Below are 22604 nucleotides of genomic sequence, written 5' to 3'. Positions count from 1 at the left end.
ACATACATATATATATATACTGTACATACATATACATACATATACAGTACAGGCCAAATGTTTGGACACACCTTCCAAAGGTTTGGACACACCACCTTTTCAACAGGACAATGACCCCAAACACACCTCCAGGCTGTGTAAGGGCTATTTGACCATGAAGGAGAGTGATGGGGTGCTGCGCCAGATGACCTGGCCTCCACAGTCACCGGACCTGAACCCAATCGAGATGGTTTGGAGTGAGCTAGAACTCAGAGTGAAGGCAAAAGCGCCAACAAGTGCTAAGCATCTCTGGGAACTCCTTCAAGACTGTTGGAAGACCATTTCAGGTGACTACCTCTTGAAGCTCATCAAGAGAATGCCAAGAGTGTGCAAAGCAGTAATAAAAGCAAAAGGTGGCTACTTTGAAGAACCTAGAATATGACATATTTTCAGTTGTTTCACACTTTTTTGTTATGTACGTATATAATTCCACATGTGTTAATTCATAGTTTTGATGCCTTCAGTGTGAATCTACAATTTTCATAGTCATGAAATATATATATATATATATATATATATATATATATATATATATATATATATATATATATATATATATAAGCTCATGTGTTTGGCTTTGTTACAATGTAAATGTGATGTAATAATGTGAGATGTAATGATCAGCATGGCCTAAAACAACAACTGTATTACTGTCAATGATTAACAATATTGTAAAGTGACTACCTAATGCCTTACCTAACCGTGTCGCTGCTCAGCACATCACCATCATTGTGACACAATGACACATCAATTATGAAGTGTGGTGGTTGTAGTTTTGGGTTGTTCTATTTTTGTTTTGTTTTTTTTATAAGGGACATCTATGAAGTACCATGTGACTGAATGATCGTCAGGTAGCTGAGGATTTTCACACTGCTGCTGTACCAGCAGTGTGTATTGTTGAATACAATTCCATGAACACATGCTGCTTGTACCAAATTCTGATCAACATGATGGCTAAAGAAAAGTGGATTACTTTGACCAGGAAGCCTTTCCTATCTTAATGGGATAGTTTTAATTCATTTCAGTTTATACTTCTTTTTAATAATTTTTTTTGAAATAAAATACTGGATAGTATACTTTTAGACTTTCAGCATGTTGATGTTTTTTTTAATTGTTATTAGATTGCTGGAATCTGTAAATGCTCAAAAATGTACTTTTCTTCCTTTTCATTTCTGGAGGTAATCTGATTTTCAAATGTTATAACTTCACTTTTGATTGAAATGTATGAAAGAACTATAATTTATTTCATAAACCTGGTAGTTTTCAGAACATCAGCTAATATTTCATAATTTCAGCACTTTCCCAGGCTGCCATATATTCATTATTCAGATCCATTATTTTATTTTTGAGCAAGAGGCTGGAAAGTAGAAAGAACACAAAACATTATACACATCATAATTCAAGAGAACAAAAAAAGAAATATTCATAAGAATACAAAATGTCATTTTCAACCTGAGTACTGATGTGCCATTTGTAAACATGAAGTAAGCAAAAAAAAAAGGGGGCAGCACTACAGAATTCCAAGGAGAGTGAGTAATGCCTACCTTTCAGAAGTGTAAAGGCGTGGAAAAAAAAGTGGGCCATAGAGACGAGGTTAAATTTTTAGAAAGACAGATTTCCCACAAGTTGAAGGCTGTTTCGGACCAGACATTTATCAGTGGAATGAGTCGGCCTTTGACAGAGCTCGGAGCACCCTGGATATTAACTCTGCAGTAGGCATCGTCATCATCCAATCTGCTCACATGACCAGCATCGCAATGGCTTGATGAGGGATGGCGCTTCCTTCAGGGCACAGTATATCATTGCGTGGCCTTGCCACATGTTGACAGTTGTGACCTTGTTTGAATGTGAAAGTGAGACATCCACTTTAAGTCGTAAAGCTGTGGAACCTTATTACAGTTTTTGTCTGGCACTTTTACCCTTGAAGACAGACATAAATAAAATAAGATGAATCCACAAACCGTAAGTCAATCATTACAGAGGCAACTCAAATACAGCCTTCCTTCACATGACTTACCTGTTTTTTGTTTACTTCACAGTGGAAATGACATTGAAAGGAAGTTCTAAAGTCCTATTCTTCTTTACTTGCTCTTACTTGCTTTAAACTCGGACCTCCTGTAAAATACCCCAAGACTTTGTCTGCAAAGGTATTTGTGCTATAAAAGCCAAATCACCATGCTCCAAAGCACTATTAAATGAAAGTTTAAAAAGCAGTTTGGATTATATAATGAGAGTAATTGCCAATTAGGCTTTGCTCAATGGTATAAAACAGTACATAATCACTAAGTTGTATTTACAAATCTTAATTTTGTGCTCACACATGACCCCTAATATAGGCTTGGCCAAAAATTGAGTCGCACATATTTCTCTGCACCAAATAGCAGTTTATGTAGGAAAATGTGTCATAAATAGGATCTACACAAGCCGTCTCCACCCATTAGTGTCATTTAAGATGTTTTTGGATTTCGCTCCCCCATGAGGCAGCCGCCCCAGGCCCCGGCTCCTTACTGAGCTGCACTGATCTCTAGACCTGCCAGCTATGACCCCATTAGCATACTGGAGTAAACAGGCTTCACTTTCCATACAAAATAATGTGGCTGATCGGAATAAGCAATGAGTGCCACTGGTAGAGCTTGCCCTTGGCTGCTCATCCCTGACCAGAGAAATGTTTTCTTCAGTAATGACTGTGGTTAGGATTAGAAAAGGTTAGCCTGAGAACAGTGTGTTTGGCCCTGTCACAACTGGAACAGTGCCAAGATGGCCAGAATTTTCCTTTAGATTTGAAGCTAGCTGATGCTGCTTGATTAAACTTTAAGGAGTAATAATGTAGTCTAATTATATTGTGTGTTTTAAAAAGGTGATCGTTCAAAAAATTTTCATTAAAGTGAGATTTCTGAGATTTATTTTGTACCAAAATTCAGAGTTGAATTTTTAGTTCTTTCTTAGACATGTTGGACTATTTTAATATTATTTAGCCAGAGAAGCAGCAGCACTTAAGACAGTATGTCCAGTTCTCTAAACTCTTCATTCGTATACTCAAACAGATCAGGTTCCAGAGATTCAAATTTCACACTAATACCCCCATCAAGATACAGTGTTGTATAGCTTTAAAGCAGTCTGGAACATTGAGCCCAATTTTTGTTATTTCCACTATTTCTATGTAGGATCATTAATTTGACATTGATGGAACAACTATAGTGATGAGTGCTGAGTGAGAAAGGAAAGGTCTTGCCCTCTTTCTCATGAGCCAGCAATGAAACCTGACTGTTATCACTTATGGATCACTTGATTGGATTGAGATTTTTTTTTTCTGCTATTAAATGCCATTTGAACTGCACCAGGAATTTGCTATATGCACTGCAGACAACTGCAAATATCATACAAGAAACACATGGAAATACATCAAGCTTGGAACATGTCTCAGGGGGAGTCAGGGCAGTGGACACACTGGACTGGGGGGTGGAGGTGGGGGGCAACCCATCTCAGGGGAAAATCTCACTCACACATGTGCGTGCACGCACGCGCGCACGCACGCGCACGCACGCACACACGCACGCACGCACGCACGCACACACGCACGCACACACGCACGCACGCACGCACGCACACACACACACACACACACACGCACACACACACACAATGAAGAGATGCCTACAACATAGGTCTTTGGACTTGGGGAGGAAACCCCTAAAGCACAGAGAAAACATGCAAACTCTGCACACACCCAGCAGTGGTGGGACTCAAAACACCAACCCTAGAGGTGTAGGACGAATGCATTAACCACTGTCAAAAGAGTAAATTCAGTGGAGATACAAATGAGTTCTAGTTGACCACACGCACTGGCAGTGAAGACCCAGCATAAAGGGTAAGGCAGTGAAGTTTCCCAAGCTGCACAGCTTCCATTGCTAAACTCCTTTCTTCTCTAGCCTGCAGCAGTCTCTCTACTTGATAATATTCCTCTGACACATACAACTGTTCAAACAAGAGCTGAAGGCCTACTATTAATGGCCTCCTCTTTAGAAGTCGAGACGAATCACTAGCCTAAGCCCCTCCCTGGGCTGCTCCATTTGTACTTATTCAGTGGCTCACTAGCACAGTCACACTGTGTAAACAACATGAAGCATAGAGAATGGGTTCTCTTCTGCCCTCTCCTTTTTAATTTAGACATCCCAGCTTCACTGCTGTGGGACATTAGGGAGCGTGGCTAAGGAGTCAGACCAAAAGCACAGTAAGATTCAAGCCCTGTCTTCAACTCTCTTTTTCTCCCCATCTAGTGTGCATCCTAGCAAAACGAATCATCCCTGCCAGAAGAGACAGGCACCATGTGCTGCTAGAGATAGTAAATGAGATTTATGCAATGAAAGATGAGACACTCTGTTCAGCAGAACGCACTGATGGCTAAAATTGAATACACAGCGCAAAGTCGAGGACTGCAATCGATACGGAGTATTAAAGCAGAATTTGAATGGAGAAGCGGTGATGATAATAATAATGGTGCTCATCATCATTCAGGTCTGTCAGTTTGGGCATAGCAGCTCTGGCACAATGGTCAAAAACTTTCCATGTAGTACAAGGTTGAAATATGTTATTTTGATTAGGTTCTCGCAGGTTTTCACTACCACTATCATTCTACTCTCAGATAGACTACCCATGAAAAAAACACATTCATGCCTGAAACTTGAGGGAAGTTTAGTGTGTTTAGATTATTGAGGCAGGTGTATAATTAAAAAACTAAGAATAAAATAAAGGGTATGAAACATGGAGTAAAAAGTATTCATTTCCCCATGTGAATCCACAAAGTACTGTGCAAAAAGCTTGTGAGCATCCATTCCTAAGTAATTCCCAGATCTTGCCATCTCTAATAAAAGACTGAAAAGACACCGCAAAACAGGTTTCTCCCATTGGTCATGAGAAGTTTTGCTTGTTGAACATCATGCAAAATTTGAAACTAAACTGAACTGTTTTTTTCTGTACAATGTCCATTACTGAGCTTAGTAAAGCAAAAAATTCACATCTGTGTTGTGCAGCTAATTGAAGATAATGTGTTTGAAAGCACACTGGTCAATTTTCCACAAAATATGTGAAAGTCATTTTACTATGAACAATATTTGGTTGGACCTGCAGGTCAATATTTGGGTGGCTTCAGCACTTCCATCCAAACTACTGAATAAATATTTATGCAAACACGTCGGTTTCTTAAAAACCTCAATCAAGATCAATATGACAGAAATTCATCTCTGTGACCATTGAGATTCAGAAGGTATTGGTTCTGTGTCTTCTACTAAGAAACAATGCAAAATGCCATAGGTAAAATTAAGACATGCCCATGCTGCGCTGAAATTTAGTCCAGCTCAATCTGAGGTCTAATAGCAAGTGAGATTGGATAAGTTTTAATCTCTCCTCATCAGGCAGCAAACAGGGTGTAAACCAGCAAGATGAGCAGTGACCCCCTCATCAAATCAGGACATCTTTATGTATAGCCAGGAGGATGAGACTACAGAAGACACACAAGCAGGATTTGCTTCACTAGAAATCAGATGAGCTGGTGTAAATTGGCTACTTTGATGATGATAACAAGAAGGAGAGAGGGCAGAAGGATGAGGAACAGCTGGCCTGATTTTTTATTGGGTGGGTGGAATAACACCGATGTGCTGCTATTTAGAGAGTAGAACAGTGGCCTGGAGCATGGAGTTGAAGCGTGACACTACGGAAGGGAGCAGGACACCTCAAATGGGTCAGAATGAACTGAATATTAACTAGAGCCATGGAGAGAGACACAGTAGAGAAAATACTGATTGCATACTGAAGCAAGGGGAAAAGGGGAGACTTGCATCATACTATTGTGAGTTCTTATTTTAACTGAGTTATTCTTTAATCTAATAGAAAGTAACATTATCCACTGAGGGAATCATAGAATCACACTTTTGCCAAAACTCAAATCTAACTGATTCAGCATGTAATACTATTTGTATAATCACATAGCTGCCTGTAGATACTAATGCAAACACTGTGAAGATTAAAATCATTTGTTGTTGCTGACTGAAAAAAGTAAAAGTTCTGAAGCACACTGGTGCAAACAACTTTTCTTAAGCAGCACAAACCAGATAAACCCGAGGAAGACACAATGATATACTGCCATCTAGAGTTTATGTTACAATACTCCTGTACTTTTACACTTGCAGGGCAGTTATAACACACTGCCATCACTGCTTTCAGTTCACTCACATGTAAAACGTCATACCAAAGATATTACACTGATCTAAATATTTGTGTTTAAAATATAGCTGGATTGTCATCAACTCAGTTCTGCTTGATCTCACAGAAAAATATCATGCACACATGCTTAATGGCTACATTAAAAACAAAGGACCCTGTTATACAAACAAATGAATGAAATAGCAAAGAGAGAAACCCAAGATCCATACACGATGGCCACTTGGCGCCAGTGGTGGTTGCCTAATCGGGAGGTTTCCAAGAATCAACAGCAACCGGGTTAGGCTTTTCCAGTAAGCTGGAAATTGCTATTGGCATTCCAGGCAGATTAAAGTCAATAAAAGACCACTGAAAGGAAATCAAGTTTATTATGATAGAGCGCCGTCTGGGTGAACTCCTCTTGGGCTTGAACAAACATTAGACACTATGTCTTTTTCTTTCTCTCGGACCACCACTCGCGTCTGCAGCTCTGCATTCATTCACTCAGCTTTCCTTACTTTAACTATAGTTCACTGGACCGCTAATGGTCAAGGTAATGATAATGTGGTGGTAAAGCAAGACTGATTACATATCTTTTGCACAATATATTCATCCATGTCTGACTAGGCAAAATCCTAGATTGTTTCCTCCTCCTTCTTCTTCTTCTTCTTATTATTATTATTATTATTAATGGTATTGATTTTAACCACAAAGAGGGCTGGTGAGTTTTGCTGGTGAGCTTTGCACTTTCTGTGCTGCAGTATTAACTTACTGCTTTATGCTACAGCAAATAATTGTCTCTCATCTCTTATGCTCCCCAGGGTTCCTCTTGTCCATCACAAAACCTGAGGCGATGTTACTACCTGAAGGAGAGCAAGGATCCACACGAGGGAACAAAAAAGAAATAAGCTTTTCGCCTCCTGAGAAGACGATTAATGTGCTAATTAAGAATTTACCTTGACTAGACTACTTTAAAGACAAAAGATTAAACTGGTCTCAGAGCTGCACAAAGTCTCAGATTTTGCTATAAAACTGTAGTCACAGAGATCTGACATTTTATGCATTACAGTGATGGCTTTAATTAATATTTGACAAACTTTGTCTTTTATTTAGATCACATACAGCAATTTGGCACATGAATTTCTTTAATACCGATTATATTTTCTTAGTGAAATTTAGTGACGTTATCATAATTAGGTCGTTTATGAAACATTCACTACTATGTTATAACAACATAAGTGGAAGAAAACGTCTATCAGTAGATGTTAGAGAGGCATTGTAAAATGGAAACTCAAATGGGATGAATATTGGTTCAGAAAAATGTTTGTTGTAAGACAATATAACAGTAATCAGAAGCAGAGTAGCACTGTGACTGTAACAACAAAAGAAATAGCCAATACACTAATTGTTCAATTTGCAATCAGCAATACAGTAATGGATTGTGAAATGACCGAGAGTGTCCGTGTCAATGATTGGACATTTAACTAAATGCTGAACATGTTTAAAAGACAAAACTTTTTGGTAAATAGATACAAGCAGTGCAAACAGAGACAAGCTGTTATTTATCTTATTTGTTTATCTGGCACACAAACCCTCACTGATGACCTCTATCAAATATTTACCATTCAGCAGATTGTTCGGCTGTGATTTGATCACAGATTCTTGTCACCTCTCACTATTCCCTGTCTACACTGAGGGACAAAAACATAATGCACTCATCCTATAAAGGCATAAAGAAAAGTTCTTTTTTGCATGCAAGTGCTTCATACCAAAGCAAAATATTTTGTATAAACCATCAGGGAGTACCACATTTTTAGAGTAGAATATTTGACGCAAGTGGGCAAAATAACACATGCATGGCTGGGTTTAAATGCTAAATTATTGTCATGTTTTCACTGTGGTACTGTCTGTGGAGGGTGGGAGGGAGGGAGAGAGAGAGAGAGAGAGATTCACATATTCTCCCCATTTTTGTGTAGGTTTTCTCAAAAACATGAAAGTATACAAGGAATAATTTTGAATGATTTTAAGTAGCATTTACATGAGACTAATACTCCTAACACCAGCATTGTTATTATGATTGACAATCAATTTATTGCACCCTTGGAGAGAAGATAAAAGCAGTGTAAATGTCGGACTTAATATTGTCTCCGATTGCAACAGTCTGTAAATATGTAGTAAGGATGAGTGAAATGCAAATGACCGCAGAGAAATGATTTCAAAATGTAACATTAAATCAGAAAGTGAAGTGGGTCTACACAACTGATTAACATGGTCCCCATACTAGCACCACATGATTTTCTGATATAGAGGCCAATTTCCTTCAGAACAGCACAGGGACTTACACAACAGAAAAATATTCCCTTTATGTATGAAATTGAAGGCTTTGTTTTTAAAAATGATTCAGGTCCTTTTACAGGAAATTTTTCATCAGGATTTGCAAGTAGGCATATTAGTTGAGGAACATTATGGATGAGACAAAACAAAATGAACTAGACACAACAAAGCTGAAACAAAATAAAATGAACGAGACACAACAAGGCAGTCTGGTCCAATCCAAATCCATGGATTCTGAAAATAGAGACAGCTTGGATACAGTGTCATCCCTCTAGTCTGAGTAAATGCTGAGTAAATTCATGCCATTTTGATGGGTCTTGTTCATCATTCTTCTCAGTAAGGAGAATGCCTGCATGATCACTAAAATGGGCTTCACTGCCCATAATAACTTCTATCTCACTCAATATGGTGTATAAAGTTTTATGTACAAATTTATTCGACAGGTTGAGTTCTTTTCTTTTCTTGCTGTTTTACCCCGTTGCGTCTGTGTTCACAGTTCAATGAGTTGTCCATGATGGAGTTTAGAAAAAGGTCTCCCTACACAGGGGGCATGTGGACTTGTTGCTTGAAGTAAACCACTTATACTAAAAAAACAAAACAAAGTATGCTTATACACAACAAATGGAAAGCACAGGATAAACAATTTACTGTGTGTTTAATGTAAATTTAATGTAAGCGACAGTGTCAGTGTGAGTGATAAGGTGGGATATGATACTTACAAGACAAGCAGAGTGGAATTTCTTCTTACAGGTGCGACAGCCTTTTTTAGGAAGCGAATAGTTGGAACCGTGAATGACCGAGAAGCAGATCATGCAGTCCTCCACTCCCTCGAAACGCTTATCCACGTTGTTCTTCCAGAGAGAGAGACCCTCCATGATACTGCCATTCTACACAACACACACAGTCATATCCAACTTGTAAGCTAAGTTCCAGGTGTGTTAGGATTTGAGTATAGTTAGTCATATTGACGGTAGCTCTAAACAGATATGTTTTCTTATAAAAGTAGTTGGCATGCAATGGAAATCAAAATAATAGAGTTTACTTATTCTTTTTATTAAAAGGAATTGTCACCTAGATTGATAATATATAATAATCCAATAAATTGTACTTTAAATATAAAACTGTTAGGTGGTATATTGACATACAAGAAAAGGAAATTTGTATTCCATTATTATTGAACCAGCTGCACTGACAGGGGTTTCTTTGTTATGCAAATTTGCAAGACTTCATGAACTGAAGTTTACTATTCGTATTTACATTGAAATCTCATTCCTATCTGTTTCTTCCCCATCTTTTGCCACAAAGTCTGAAGTACACAATTGTCTTGCATGACTTTGAATGCTGTAGGATTTCAATTTATCTTCACTGGAAGTATGATGTACAAACATGTCCCAGCATGCCCCTGTGCACGAAACGAGCATCACAAAGACAAGGTTTGCCAAGGTTGGAGTGAAAGAACTGTAGCGATCTGAACTGTAGCGAGTCTAACCTCGACCTCACTGAACACCTTTGGGATGAATCAGAATGCTGACTGCACTCCAGACCTCTTCCCCCAACATTGGTGCCAACATCTCTAACGAATGAGTAAATCCTAACAGCAAAATGTAGTAGAAAGTGTTCTCAAATAAATCTGCAGTGGGTTGCTCAAAATGCCCAAGGCTGTGATGGAGAGGTGTCCACAGACTTTTGGTGTAAATAGATTAAGGTTGGACATGCATGTTGTAAACAATTAAGAAATAACCTACAGTGTCCTTCATTAATCCTTTCCAACATCCAGGTTTGATATTGGAAGTGTATTTGGTGCAAAGCAGGTCATTGATCTAACCTGGTGTGTAAGGTAGGTGCTGAGCTGCAGCATCCAGTTGCGCCACTGTTGCACTGCGACTCCGACCCTGCGGCCACTCTCCACAATAATAGAGCCCAGAGGGTAGTTCTGGGGCAGCTGGATCACTAGCTCAATAAAAATATCATCCACTGAGTATGTTGCTATCACTTCTCGTGTGGCAGTGCGAGCTTTGACCTGTAAACAAAAACACACATCATACTGGTGCACACAGAAGTTCAAACAGACTTTAGGTAGTATTAGTTACTCGGAGTGACATCTGTAATGGAATATGTCCAGGTCTCATCCATCTCCTCCAGAAATACAGAATATAAAACAGGATATAGATATATATGCACACACGACATATATATAACAACATGATAATTATGATATTATGGCATTTATCAGCAGAAAAATAAATCTTACTATAAACTACAGCTCTCATTTTAATAGACCACTTAATCAACTTTGGAAATTGTATTTATTTTATGTAATGTTCCCTAGTGAGAAAAATATGGAAGCAAGGTGTGATCATTTTATGTTAACTAAATTAATTTCAACATTCTCTGGATATGTATGCAAAAAGGTCCCTGTGGACTAATACTATATGAACGCACACACAGAGTCTCATAAAACACTATGTTAGCATGAAAAATCTAATTGTATATATTGGACCTGCTTGAAGGATTTGTCCACTTGTGATCCAAACCAACAACAGTATTCCAGCTCAGTGAAATCAAGCCATTTTTAATGCTACAAGCTTTTCTGAATACACTCCTAGCTCAGAGCGCATCCATGGAGAATCAAAGCAGCATTACTGCCAGTGCTATGTTTTATTTAACAGTCTTTTTCTGAGCAGTTGTCTGCAATTCCAAACAAGCCTCCACCAGATGAAGTTTAGCATAAACCATTTCATTGTGTTTGTCACAGCATGCAAAAGCCTCATATCAGCTTTACTGCACTGTGTCTCACCGTCATGCTGTCGAATGTCTGCGTGCTGGACTGCACTGAGGCAATCTCCTGTGCTGATAGCACACTGCTCACATACTTGCTGGTGAATTTATCCACAATGCTAACCACACGCTTCTCTTGACTGTTCCACCACAGACGCACCATGGCAGGCAGGTCCTTCAGTGCACTGTAGTACACAGAGCAGGCCAAGTGCGGAACCTCGAACTGCAAGCTGTCTTTCTCTGTCACACAAGTGAGCGCACACAAAAAATATTAATGTTTACTCAATTTCAAGATCCAAATATAACGTGATGCTCCATCAAAAGTGCTTATAAGAATCACCTGGAAAAAAAAACTTCTGTAAACACAGAACATTCACAGTGTTACAGAATAGCATGAGGTTCTTAAATGTTTGCCAGGGACATGGAGACAGTGTACTAAACAAGTGAATGTGTGTGTCTTTATAAAGTAAATTACAGCAAGTTACAAATGTAGCTCAGCTACATTAAAGATATCCTTCTGAAAAATGAGGCTTAACATTGGAAGCTACAGCAATGATTATTTTGCTAATTACAAAAAATATTGAAATCTAAAAGCCAGGCAAACAATTTCTACTCTTTTTTTCTTCCAAATTATCTAAAAACTTGTCCAGTCATCTCTAAACCCTAAAACGCTCCAGACGAAACCACCCCTTAAAAGAACAAAAGAAGACTTCCTCCAACCAACCAACAAGAGACACACAACTTAATTCACTATATAGTGTAACTTTTAATACTGCATGTTTTTATATTGTATGGTAGATAAAAACATGTTCTGTTAGTCAATAAAATAGTCTTACTCCGAGACAGGAAAAGCATGAAGTTTTGGGCTCAATCATAATATTGGATTACTGTATATGTGCTGTCTCCATATCCATATTTGTTCTCTGGTTCCCTTCTACCTCCTACAAACATGAACTGGCAACCCGTCCAGGGTGTATTCCTTCCCAAGATAGATCCCATTTACTGAAGCTGAATGAATGACCGAATGAGCTCTTATAGAATAAGCTATTGGATATAAAATGTAGTGATGCTATCACTGTGCTAGCGGAAATGTATTGAAGCTAATAGCTTTACTACGTGAAGTGACACTACAACCCGACACTGCTGCTATGATTAGATGGATGCTTTTGATGAGAGACTCTTAAGATGCAGAGCTGAAGCTCTTGCTCGTTTCCACCCGTCCATACATCACTGCTGGTTGATTGCGCGGACTAAGGAGCACTTTCTAAAAATGGCCACCCTACGTTCCCTTCAAAATGTTTTTCTGACCTTTCTGGGGTTTGTGAAGGAGAGTTGAAACCAGTTATCAATTCTATGTGGCTCTATTTGCGAGGAGTGCAAAAGAGAGGCCTGAACATGGAAAATGGACTCACGATGAAGAGAGAGAGAAAGGCTCTCAGTAAAGAAGCTTTTAGGGTCCCTGCTGGCTGTTTCTGTTAGTTGTCCAGGCAGTGCTGGGTTCTCCGGCATGAGTCGAAACAGGTGCGGCAGCAGCTTATGCAGGGAACGAGTCTTCTTTAAATGCAGGCAGTATTGAACACGCAGCTGTAACACAACATCATCCCAAGAGAATAAGTAAACCCACTTACAACCATATTAATTACAGAAGCACATAAATGCTCATATGTTTAAAATGCAAATGCAAATCTATGCTTGACCAAAAGAAAAAAAAAACCTTGAGAAACTGAAAAAAGAAAACTCGCTGTGCTACAGAGTGTGACAGACACTATACCTGGGAAGGTGAAACATTAAAGAAGACCAGAAGAAGTTTCCAGGCCAACAGATATCCCAGGATGCAACAATGCTCCATACTGAGAGGTTGCACAACAGCAAACTCGCCCACTTGTACACTACCCAAAATATTCTCCACCAGCTCCTCTGTAGCTGCGAGTATACTCATAACTGCAGCCGGCGGAGACCTGCAGAACAAAAGAGCGTAGAGTTGTTTCACATTGATTTTGTTCTCCTGCTCTCTGTATAAACACAACCCTTGGGATATCTTTTGATTAATGTGTTGTTTTCAGTTATAGACTGTTTAAAAAAACCTCAAAGTTCAATTAGATTTTTTAACATGCATACTTCACTATAGGATAATCATTATTCTCACGGCTTTGCGACTTTTGATTTCGTTTTAAAAAGGTCACGTCAATGCAAAACGTTAAAATGCAAAACAAAGCAAATATAAAAGGTCGTTATTGTTTTCACCAGTTCAAGAGCTGGTCCACACTAATTCATATTGTAACAGTGTGACATGTTTTTTTGTGTCTGTGTACAGGGGCAATCTTACAAGGACTGCTCTTCTTCATCCTCATCATCGGATTTGGTGCTGCCATTTTCGTTGTCGCTTTCTGGTAGTGAAGGCATTACCCTGAAAAAACACAAACATTTTTTTATTTAAAAAAAATAAAAAACACACATCTTGAACTGGCTCCATTAAAACGTGCTTATTTCTTTTTTCCTTGTCTTACTTGTGCAGAATGTTGTAGGCAGCCAGCTGCAGCGGCCGGCTCTTGAACAGCAGCAGCGGTGTGAGTGTGTTCAGCAGCGTCTGCAGGGCATCAGGCAGGTTGCTCCTCTGGTCGGCAACAAACCGTGCTGGGAGTTTGTTGTGTATGAGTAGCTGGACGGGAATATACCGGAGAGCTTCACCCAGCCCCTCCACCACAGCCACTGGGAACGTTGCTTCATCTGGCTCGGAAAACTCCGCTGCAATAAACCAAACACAATGCTCAGATTTACTCAGGTATTAATGCTCGAGGCATTAAAGAATCTGCTTTGCAACAGCATCTCAATGTTACGTTTAAAGCCAGCAAGCGTGAGGATGGACAAAAATAAATACATTTGCATAGATGAGGCTAAGCAGCACTAAAACACACCATGTGTTCAGTACTCAAGCTATTCATAGAAATGATAGCTGTTTAGATTGCTTTAAGCCAAGTGTCGGAATAAATTGCAGCCTCATCAGGGGTTATGATTAATAAATAAATAAATAAATAAATAAATAAATAAATAAATAAATAAATAAATAAAACTAAGTCTCTAAACAATAAGTCTCCCAAAACTTTTAAATATCAATATTTGATTTAATTGCTTACTCCATAATGCATTATAAATAACTTTAAATGCTAGTTCAATAAAAATGTCAAACAACAGAAGTAAGGCTAAACTTTTACCCACACAAATAAATCCAGATTATAGGAATATACATTTTGTAAAGATACCCAACTGTAAGAATCCCACCATCTTCCCCATTGTTCTTAATTTATTATGAACTAACTCTGGTTGAGGGGGGCACGGTGGCTTAGTGGTTAGCACGTTCGCCTCACACCTCCAGGGTTGGGGGTTCGATTCCCGCCTCCGCCTTGTGTGTGTGGAGTTTGCATTTTCTCTTCGTGCCTCGGGGGTTTCTCCGAGTACTCCGGTTTCCTCCCCCGGTCCAAAGACATGCATGGTAGGTTGATTGGCATCTCTGGAAAATTGTCCGTAGTGTGTGATTGCGTGAGTGAATGAGAGTGTGTGTGCCCTGCGATGGGTTGGCACTCCATCCAGGGTGTATCCTGCCTTGATGCCCGATGACGCCTGAGATAGGCACAGGATCCCTGTGACCCGAGAAGTTCGGACAAGCGGTAGAAAATGAATGAATGAACGAATGAATGCATGAATGCATGAATGACTGACTGACTGACTGAGTGACTGAGGTTGGTTACATGTCCCTTTCATTTCTTTTCCCCCCCTTTATCCATTTTCTACCCAGTACCTACCCTTTACTACCAGTCCACAGCTTCCATCTGTGAATCCTAACATGTGCAGTGAGTGAAACATCTGTCACTTTTTTTTTAATAACTAGTGTATATACACTAGTTATTTAAAAAAAAGAACAAGCCTTTCAATGAGGAGATACTGATTTCCTTCTCTCTTATACTTAACCTCACAGATGCTCACAAAAACACAGCAGTCACCAATCCACATTTCCCAAATCCTGACCAGGCCTGCCTGCTATGTATGCTAATAAAAGCAACTAGACGTAAAGCAAAACTACCAAAAGAAGCGAACATGATTTCATCGTTGTAAAATCTTGTTTGCTCTTGAATCGTCTTAGACAAACTTATTTTGTCTGCCACAACCAGTTTAATTACACAATTATATAACTGATATATTTGTGTATATTTTGTTTGTCCTGGTGTTTGTAGATTCTGATTTTGAATACAGCATACAGAAAGTGTGGTTTTGTGATTTTACACTTTGCTTGTGTGCAAGATGAAAAATAAAGCGGAGCTGATGTGTAAAATAAAGGCAACTTGAGGCACAGGCTTGAATTTGACATAGCTCTATCATGCCTCTGACTCAGCAGATGTGGACTGAAGCTTGCTAAAATGGAATTGAATGAGGTTTAACGTGAACCTTGATGCGACATAGACAACATCAACTGGTATCTAGTAAATATTTAATAAATCGTAGAGCGACCTTCGTACTTTATACAAAATCAATAAAAATATGATGATGGTTGTAGCCATCATGTGGACGGGAAGTAGAAACCAGATAAGTTGTAAATAAAGCAAGACTTACCAGGAATCTTGATCAGCAGAGGCAGCAGCAGATTGTGGATTCCCTCCATGAAGAACTCCTGCCATTCAAAGCTGAGATCAGGAGGCAGCTGCTCCATTACACCAGCAGGTGGTGCTGTGAAGAACTCATTCAGTGTGACAATCAGCTCGCTGTTAGCCTGCACAAACTGTTGCACACAAGGGTTCCAGAATGCCCTGCAGCACTCACTGGCAGTCTATGGACATGGACGGACACACACACACACACACACACACACACACACACACACACACACACACACACACACACACACACACACACACACACACACACACACACACACACACACAAGTTTACTCTCTAAAATAAACGATGGCAAAACAACTATAAGCAATTAGCAAACAAGGAAAATCTTACCTCCAGCCAGGCCAGCATGGAGCAAAGAAGGAAGTCCCAATGAGTGCTGCCGAGGACAGTGGGAGAATGTTTCACCATCCGCGACAGGTAACGCATCATCTCTACAGGCAGGGCAATCTGTTCAGCAGTTGCATTCCCGAGGTCACTGATGATAAACAGATGAGAAGCATGTTCAGGAATGAAGACAAATAAATAGATCCATGTTTCCCAAGCCAAATGATGAAGATTTATACCATATATTTAAATGTCATGCTCTTGTGAAATTATGAAAACATATTGAACAAAGGGTCTCTCATTAATAGTCGAAAACTGATTATGGCAGATACCATGACATCGATTGAAAAGCGAAGATTGAATCTTTGCTTCACAAGCAGCTTGACCACTTTGTTATGTTGCATTATGTTGTCTTCCTTATACTTTATGTATATAATAATAGTACAGTATCATTCATTACACCGGGCTGGAAACATTTCCGCAGATTATACACAGATGCACAAACCTGTTAAAGAGAAACCATTCCTCTTTGCTGTTCCTCCACTCGAGCATGGTGGCCATAACCGCCAGCAGAATCTCATCTTCAACAGGAGTTTCAGACTGCAGGCAACAGTCCAACACGGCTAGACAAGCCCAAACACCTAAACACAATACAATCTTTTGTTAACAGCAATTTTGACAACTAATAAAGGTTCATTTCTGCTGAAATACACTAGAATAAATTGAGAATTGCTAATTAAATTAAAACAATAAATCTAATATAAACTCTTGGCTTGTTAAGAAATACAGAAGATGAAAGAATGTTCATTTTGTGTTCAGCATTATTTAGGTTAACCGTCCATGATTGCAATGATGGATATTGTACTGCACTGGCAACCCTATATTATAAAAAAGACATGGATATAGACGCAGATGTGAATGCAAATTAAGTAGTTGGAATTCATAGCAGAGTCATGCTGTCTTCCATATACACACACGGTGTGCATTTTATAGCAACACCATCAATGTACAGCTGCAGATCATTGCAATTATCCAATCAGCTATTCATGCAGCAGCAGTGAAATGCATAATATTACACAGATGCAGGTCAAGAGCGTCAGATAATGTTCATTGGATATTGGGGGGTGGGGGTATTTCTGTAGACAGAAACGCCTCACTGATGAGAGAGGTTTAAAGAAAATGGCCAGACTGGGTAGAGCCAACAGGACGGCTTTAACTCAGCGACTGTTTATGACTGCGGAAAGCAAAAGAAGTATCTCAGAACACACGTGTTGAACCTTGAGTTGGATGGGCTACAGAATCAGATCAGGCTACTACAGACATCACATCAGGATGTCAGCTAAGAACAGGAATCTGAGTTTACAGGCTCACTGAAACTGGACAGCTGAAGATTGGAAAAAGACCAATTACCAGAGAAGATTGGAAAAAGTTTTGGAAGATTGGAAAAAGGGGCATGTGATTGTTTTCCAATATTTTACTGTTCACTTTAAGTTCAAGTTGTATTGAAGTCACATTTTCCCTCCATTCTCATGTCTGATGTAAACATTAACTTAACTTCATCTGCATGATGTTATGCACTGAACTACTGCCACATGACTTGTAGGTGTGCAGGTCTTCCTAATAAATGGTGAGTGTATATAGTGTATGGAGTCATGCAACGACAACATGTGTTAAACCTCATCTTTCTGCATATAAATAATATAATTAATATACCATTCTATGTGAATGGATAAAAATCCTAGACATTTGGATGGCAAAGATTTGCTTCGGTGTGTAAATATAAGCTTTTTTAAATAAAAGTGCAAAATCATTCTTACTTTGAGCACAGTCTTGCGCTTTCTCTTGCCAGTTGAGTAATTCAGAAACGGACAGAGCGATGAGTGTTTCTCTCTCTGTAGTATTCATATACGGACACAGCACATGGATAGTGCTCACATTCTGCTCTGAGAGAGGGTAGAAACTGACACAAACAGGAGGGAAAAAATATAAACTTTAATGGTGCTGTTTTTAGGCTGTGTCGGCTACCATAAATAAATAAATAAATAAATAAATAAATAAATAAATACACACCAACGTATTTAAAAAAAAAAAAAAAAAAAAGGACAAATTAAATGTGACCACAAAATACTCCTATAAAGAAAGCCTAGACATCTGTTGGCCTTTGTTAAGGAACTTACCTTAACACCTTTTCCGAACAGTGAAAGAGAACAACCAGTAACAAGTGCACCATTTTTTATAGATACCCTATTTCTATTATGTGCTGTATTGCTGCACCTTAAGACAACCACGTGGCAAAAAAAATATCTCACTTTACTTGAAATGTTAGAAATGTGCACATCGACAAAAGCTCTAAGTTATGCAACAAAAAATTAGATATTGCCGTATAACCGTGTCGCAATAAAGGCGGCTCACACCATTAGAGGTGAATATATTTATGTGATCGCAACTTTACGGTTTTCTATTTGTACATCATTTTGTAGCCAGTATTGATTTTCCACTGTTTCAATATTATGGATATGTTTTGCAGCGTCATGACAAAATCCCTGTTAGGTCCATTACAGTTCCCACATTGTTCCACTACAAAATATGGGAATTAAGGAGGGTAGAACATTGCAGGCAGTTCATATGTTTGTACAAAATGATAGAACCAAATACAAGCAGATACATGAACATATTCAACCTAATGATGGGCTCAAAGTTGCAGCTTAACCAAACATCATCTGTTTAGTAATGACCAGATATTAAGCCAAATAATACCATTGATGTGCAGTCACACTGGTTAAAATTTAAACTGAGCATTGGGGAATCAAATTAAAAGCATTGCAGTATGGTCATGAAATGACTTTTACACCTAGATAACACCGAAATGCATTGAAAATTGTGCCACTGAGGCAAAGTAGATTTATCTTATAAACCATGAACCATGAACAAAGATTAAATTGTGAGGGTATTCATTTGAAACATAAATGGCAATGTAATTACAAGGGAATGTGGTAGCTTAGTGCTTAAAGTGCTGGAACACTAATTAGAAGGTTATGAGTTCAAATCCCAGGTCCACCAAGCTGCCACTTTTGGCTGTCTTTGTAGGATATATTATATATTTTTGTTATTAGTGTTCAAAAGTTAAGGAACATTTGTGGTAACCATTTATGAAATACTAAAGCACATTTCCTCAAACCTTTACTACTTTTCTTACCTTTCCACGTTATCATAGAGACTCGTGATGTGACTTTCGACCGATTTGCTATTCTGAATATAGTTTGCCAAAGTCAGTGACCAGAGGGCACCCTCTTTTCTGGACCTGCGACACCACCAAAAACAGACCCTTGGATTAATTGCAGTCATTAAAAATAAATCTGGCACATTTGCAATCCAGGAAGGTCATTCTAACATGCATCTAAACATGGATATTAATTAATGACAAACTAATTACAAAATAATCAATGTGGTGGAATTTAAGCAGATTAGAATTGGGGCATAGATAAATGGGTTCACCTTGCGAAGAGGTTTTCCAAAACGGCACAACTGTTTGAATGCACTTTCTGAACTATGTCCCAGTCTTGAAGAATTGTGTGATATTCAGACATCAACGGAGAGCAACGTTCCATCTCTTCACACCACTGCAGTGCGTAGAGAATTTCTGCAGCTAAACATAAGAAATGCATTCAAACCAGACACCAAAGTTGTAATAAAATGTGTAGTTTTCATTCCAACGTGTTTAGAAGCACCTTTCATACCTTAATCTCCTTACATGCATTATTTATGTTCATTATTTTTTAGCTCACTATATTTTTATATTGTATTAGTTGTTCATGCATCACCTTTGTGTCCAGGATCAGAAAGCTCAACAGATTCTGTCTCCTCCTGCTGCTCATGAGCTGGCACTGCACTGAAGATGATCTTACCCAGCAGAGCACTGGCACACAGGTGTGCAGGGAGTGTCTTTAAAGCCTTGACCTTCCACACCTCCATGCCAGGATTCATGCAAATTGTTTTAAAGCGTCCACACAGCAAAGGCCGCTTCACCCACTGCAATTCAGATACGTTAGAGGTATAACATTTGACCGTTTTATCTGCTTTCTAGATAGAAGTCGAAAGTTCAAGGCATAACAGTGGACAATTTGGATATTTAGTACATAGTCTGATTTTCAATAGCCAAATTGCTTCAATCAACACACCACTGTCCTGGATCGTTATTTAAATTTTTAATTGAGTTGTAAAGGCTACGCTTAGGTTAATCAACCTCACAATACTCTCTGGCTGTATTACAAGCAGAAACCAGCCAAGTGGTGGTGTACCTGAGGTGGTAGGGCTTCTCTAAGCTCGGCCCACTCCTCACTTGTTGGAGTAAGGCAGCAGATGAACTGAGACAGCAGAGAGCCGGTTGTCTGAGCAGAAGCTAAAGTGTCAGTTAAGCTCTGCACCGCCTGTACCAGAACCTGCAGACTGCAAACAGAACACACATGATCACACTTTACATTGACACAACAATAAATTATAAAAGTGAGATCAATTTTCTCATGAAAATGTATATAGATTTTTGCTGCATCCATCAGATGAGCAATAACAAAACATTATGCTGATCTATAGGCATGGCATAGGTTTGAGCTTTTCTATATATAAAAAAATTCTATTCGTAGCAATCTGGGAAAAACTCCAACAAACCGGTATCTAGCTACACCATATTGCCAACAGTTTTGGAACGTCTGCCTTTACATTCACATGAACTTTAATCAGAATCAGAATCAGCTTTATTGCTAGGAATGTTTTCACATGCGAGGAATTTGTTTTAGTGCCAGAAGCTCCACAGTCTGAATGACATATACAAGTATGAAATGTGCAATTGAGGTATACATAGTACAAATATTAGGAGTTGTGTGTTCCATGGTGTTAATTGTTCATCGGATGGATTGCTTGAGGGAAGAAACTGTTCCTATGTCTGGTCATTCTGGAGCTCAGGGCTCTGTAGCGTCGACCAGATGGCAACAGTTCAAAGAGTGAGTGTGCTGGATGTGAGGGGTCCAGAGTGATTGTCTTTGCCCTTTTGCTCACTCTGGAGGAGTACCGGTCTTGGAGAGTGGGGAGAGTTGTGCCAATGATTCGTTCAGCAGTCCGGACTACCCTCTGTTCAGATTGGGTGGCTGAGCTGAACCAAACAGTCACTGAGGTGCAGAGGATAGATTCTATGATGGCAGTGTAGAACTGTTTCAGCAGATCCTGTGGCAGGTTGAACTTCTTCAGCTGACGAAGGAAGTACAACCTCTGCTGAGCCTTTTTCACAACAGAGTCAATGTGAATGTCCCACTTCAGGTCCTGGGAGATTGTGGTTCCCAGGAATCTGAATGACTCCACTGCTGTGACAATGCTGTCCATGATGGTTAGTGGGGGAGAGCAGGGGGGGTTTCTCTTGAAGTCCACTATCATCTCCACTGTCTTGAGCGTGTTTAGCTTGTTAAGGCTGCACCAGACAGCCAGCCGCTCAACCTCCAGTCTGTAAGCAGACTCGTCACCGTCCTGGATGAGGCCGATCAGTGTGGTGTCGTCTGCAAACTTCAGGAGCTTGACAGAGGGGTCAATAGAGGTGCAGTCATTCGTGTACAGGGAGAAGAGCAGTGGGGAGAGAACACCGCCCTGGGGGGTGCCAGTGCTGACGGTGCGGGTGCTAGATTTGAGTTTTCCCAGTCGCACTAGCTGCTGCCTGTCTGTCAGAAAGCTGGTGATCCACTGACAGACAGAGGAGAGCACAGAGAGCTGGGTTAATTTGGGCTGTAGGAGTGATGGGATGATGGTGTTAAAGACAGAACTGAAGTCCACAAACAGGATCCTCTCATAAGTCCCTGGTCTGTCTAGATGCTGCAGAACATAATGCAGTCCCATGTTGACTGCATCATTCACAGACCTGTTTGCTCTGTAGGCAAACTGCAGAGGGTTCAGTAAGGGTCCAGTAATGTCCTTCAGATAAGCCAGAACCAGTCTTTCAAATGATTTCATGACCACAGATGTTAGAGCCACAGGTCTGTAGTCATTAAGTCCGGTGATTTTGGGTTTCTTTGGGACAGGGATGATGGTGGAGCTTTTGAAGCATGAGGGTACTTCACACAGCTCCAGTGACGTGTTGAATATCCACGTGAAGATGGGGGCCAGCTGATCAGCACAGGCTTTCAGACAGGCTGGTGAAACGCTGTCTGTGCCTGAAGCCTTACTTCTCTTGATCTTCCTGAAGACCTGTCACACATCATCTTCACTGAACTGATTTGAAGGTG

The 22604-nt window shown here is 39.6% G+C and overlaps 1 protein-coding gene across 1 annotated transcript in view; it reads right to left on the bottom strand.

Moving 5' to 3' along the window:
* Positions 1-8138: 8138 nt before the first annotated feature.
* ltn1 (listerin E3 ubiquitin protein ligase 1) overlaps positions 8139-22604 on the bottom strand; it is a 24220-nt gene continuing 9754 nt past the window's right edge. Inside the window, exons 15-30 of the mRNA XM_027150261.2 lie at positions 20640-20787; positions 20163-20370; positions 19837-19987; positions 19538-19642; positions 18159-18301; positions 16847-16982; positions 16348-16492; positions 15952-16165; positions 13854-14091; positions 13673-13753; positions 13118-13304; positions 12759-12930; positions 11366-11586; positions 10394-10588; positions 9288-9455; positions 8139-9152 (exon numbers count right to left, since the gene is read on the bottom strand). Coding sequence (XP_027006062.2) covers positions 9090-9152; positions 9288-9455; positions 10394-10588; positions 11366-11586; positions 12759-12930; positions 13118-13304; positions 13673-13753; positions 13854-14091; positions 15952-16165; positions 16348-16492; positions 16847-16982; positions 18159-18301; positions 19538-19642; positions 19837-19987; positions 20163-20370; positions 20640-20787 — 2575 coding nt within the window. The 3' untranslated portion in view covers positions 8139-9089. The remainder of the gene's footprint in view (positions 9153-9287; positions 9456-10393; positions 10589-11365; positions 11587-12758; positions 12931-13117; positions 13305-13672; positions 13754-13853; positions 14092-15951; positions 16166-16347; positions 16493-16846; positions 16983-18158; positions 18302-19537; positions 19643-19836; positions 19988-20162; positions 20371-20639; positions 20788-22604) is intronic.

The sequence above is a fragment of the Tachysurus fulvidraco genome, chromosome 20 (assembly GCF_022655615.1).
Source record: "Tachysurus fulvidraco isolate hzauxx_2018 chromosome 20, HZAU_PFXX_2.0, whole genome shotgun sequence".
In the NCBI taxonomy this organism is placed as follows: domain Eukaryota; kingdom Metazoa; phylum Chordata; class Actinopteri; order Siluriformes; family Bagridae; genus Tachysurus; species Tachysurus fulvidraco.
This window is presented reverse-complemented; position numbering and strand designations above follow the sequence as displayed.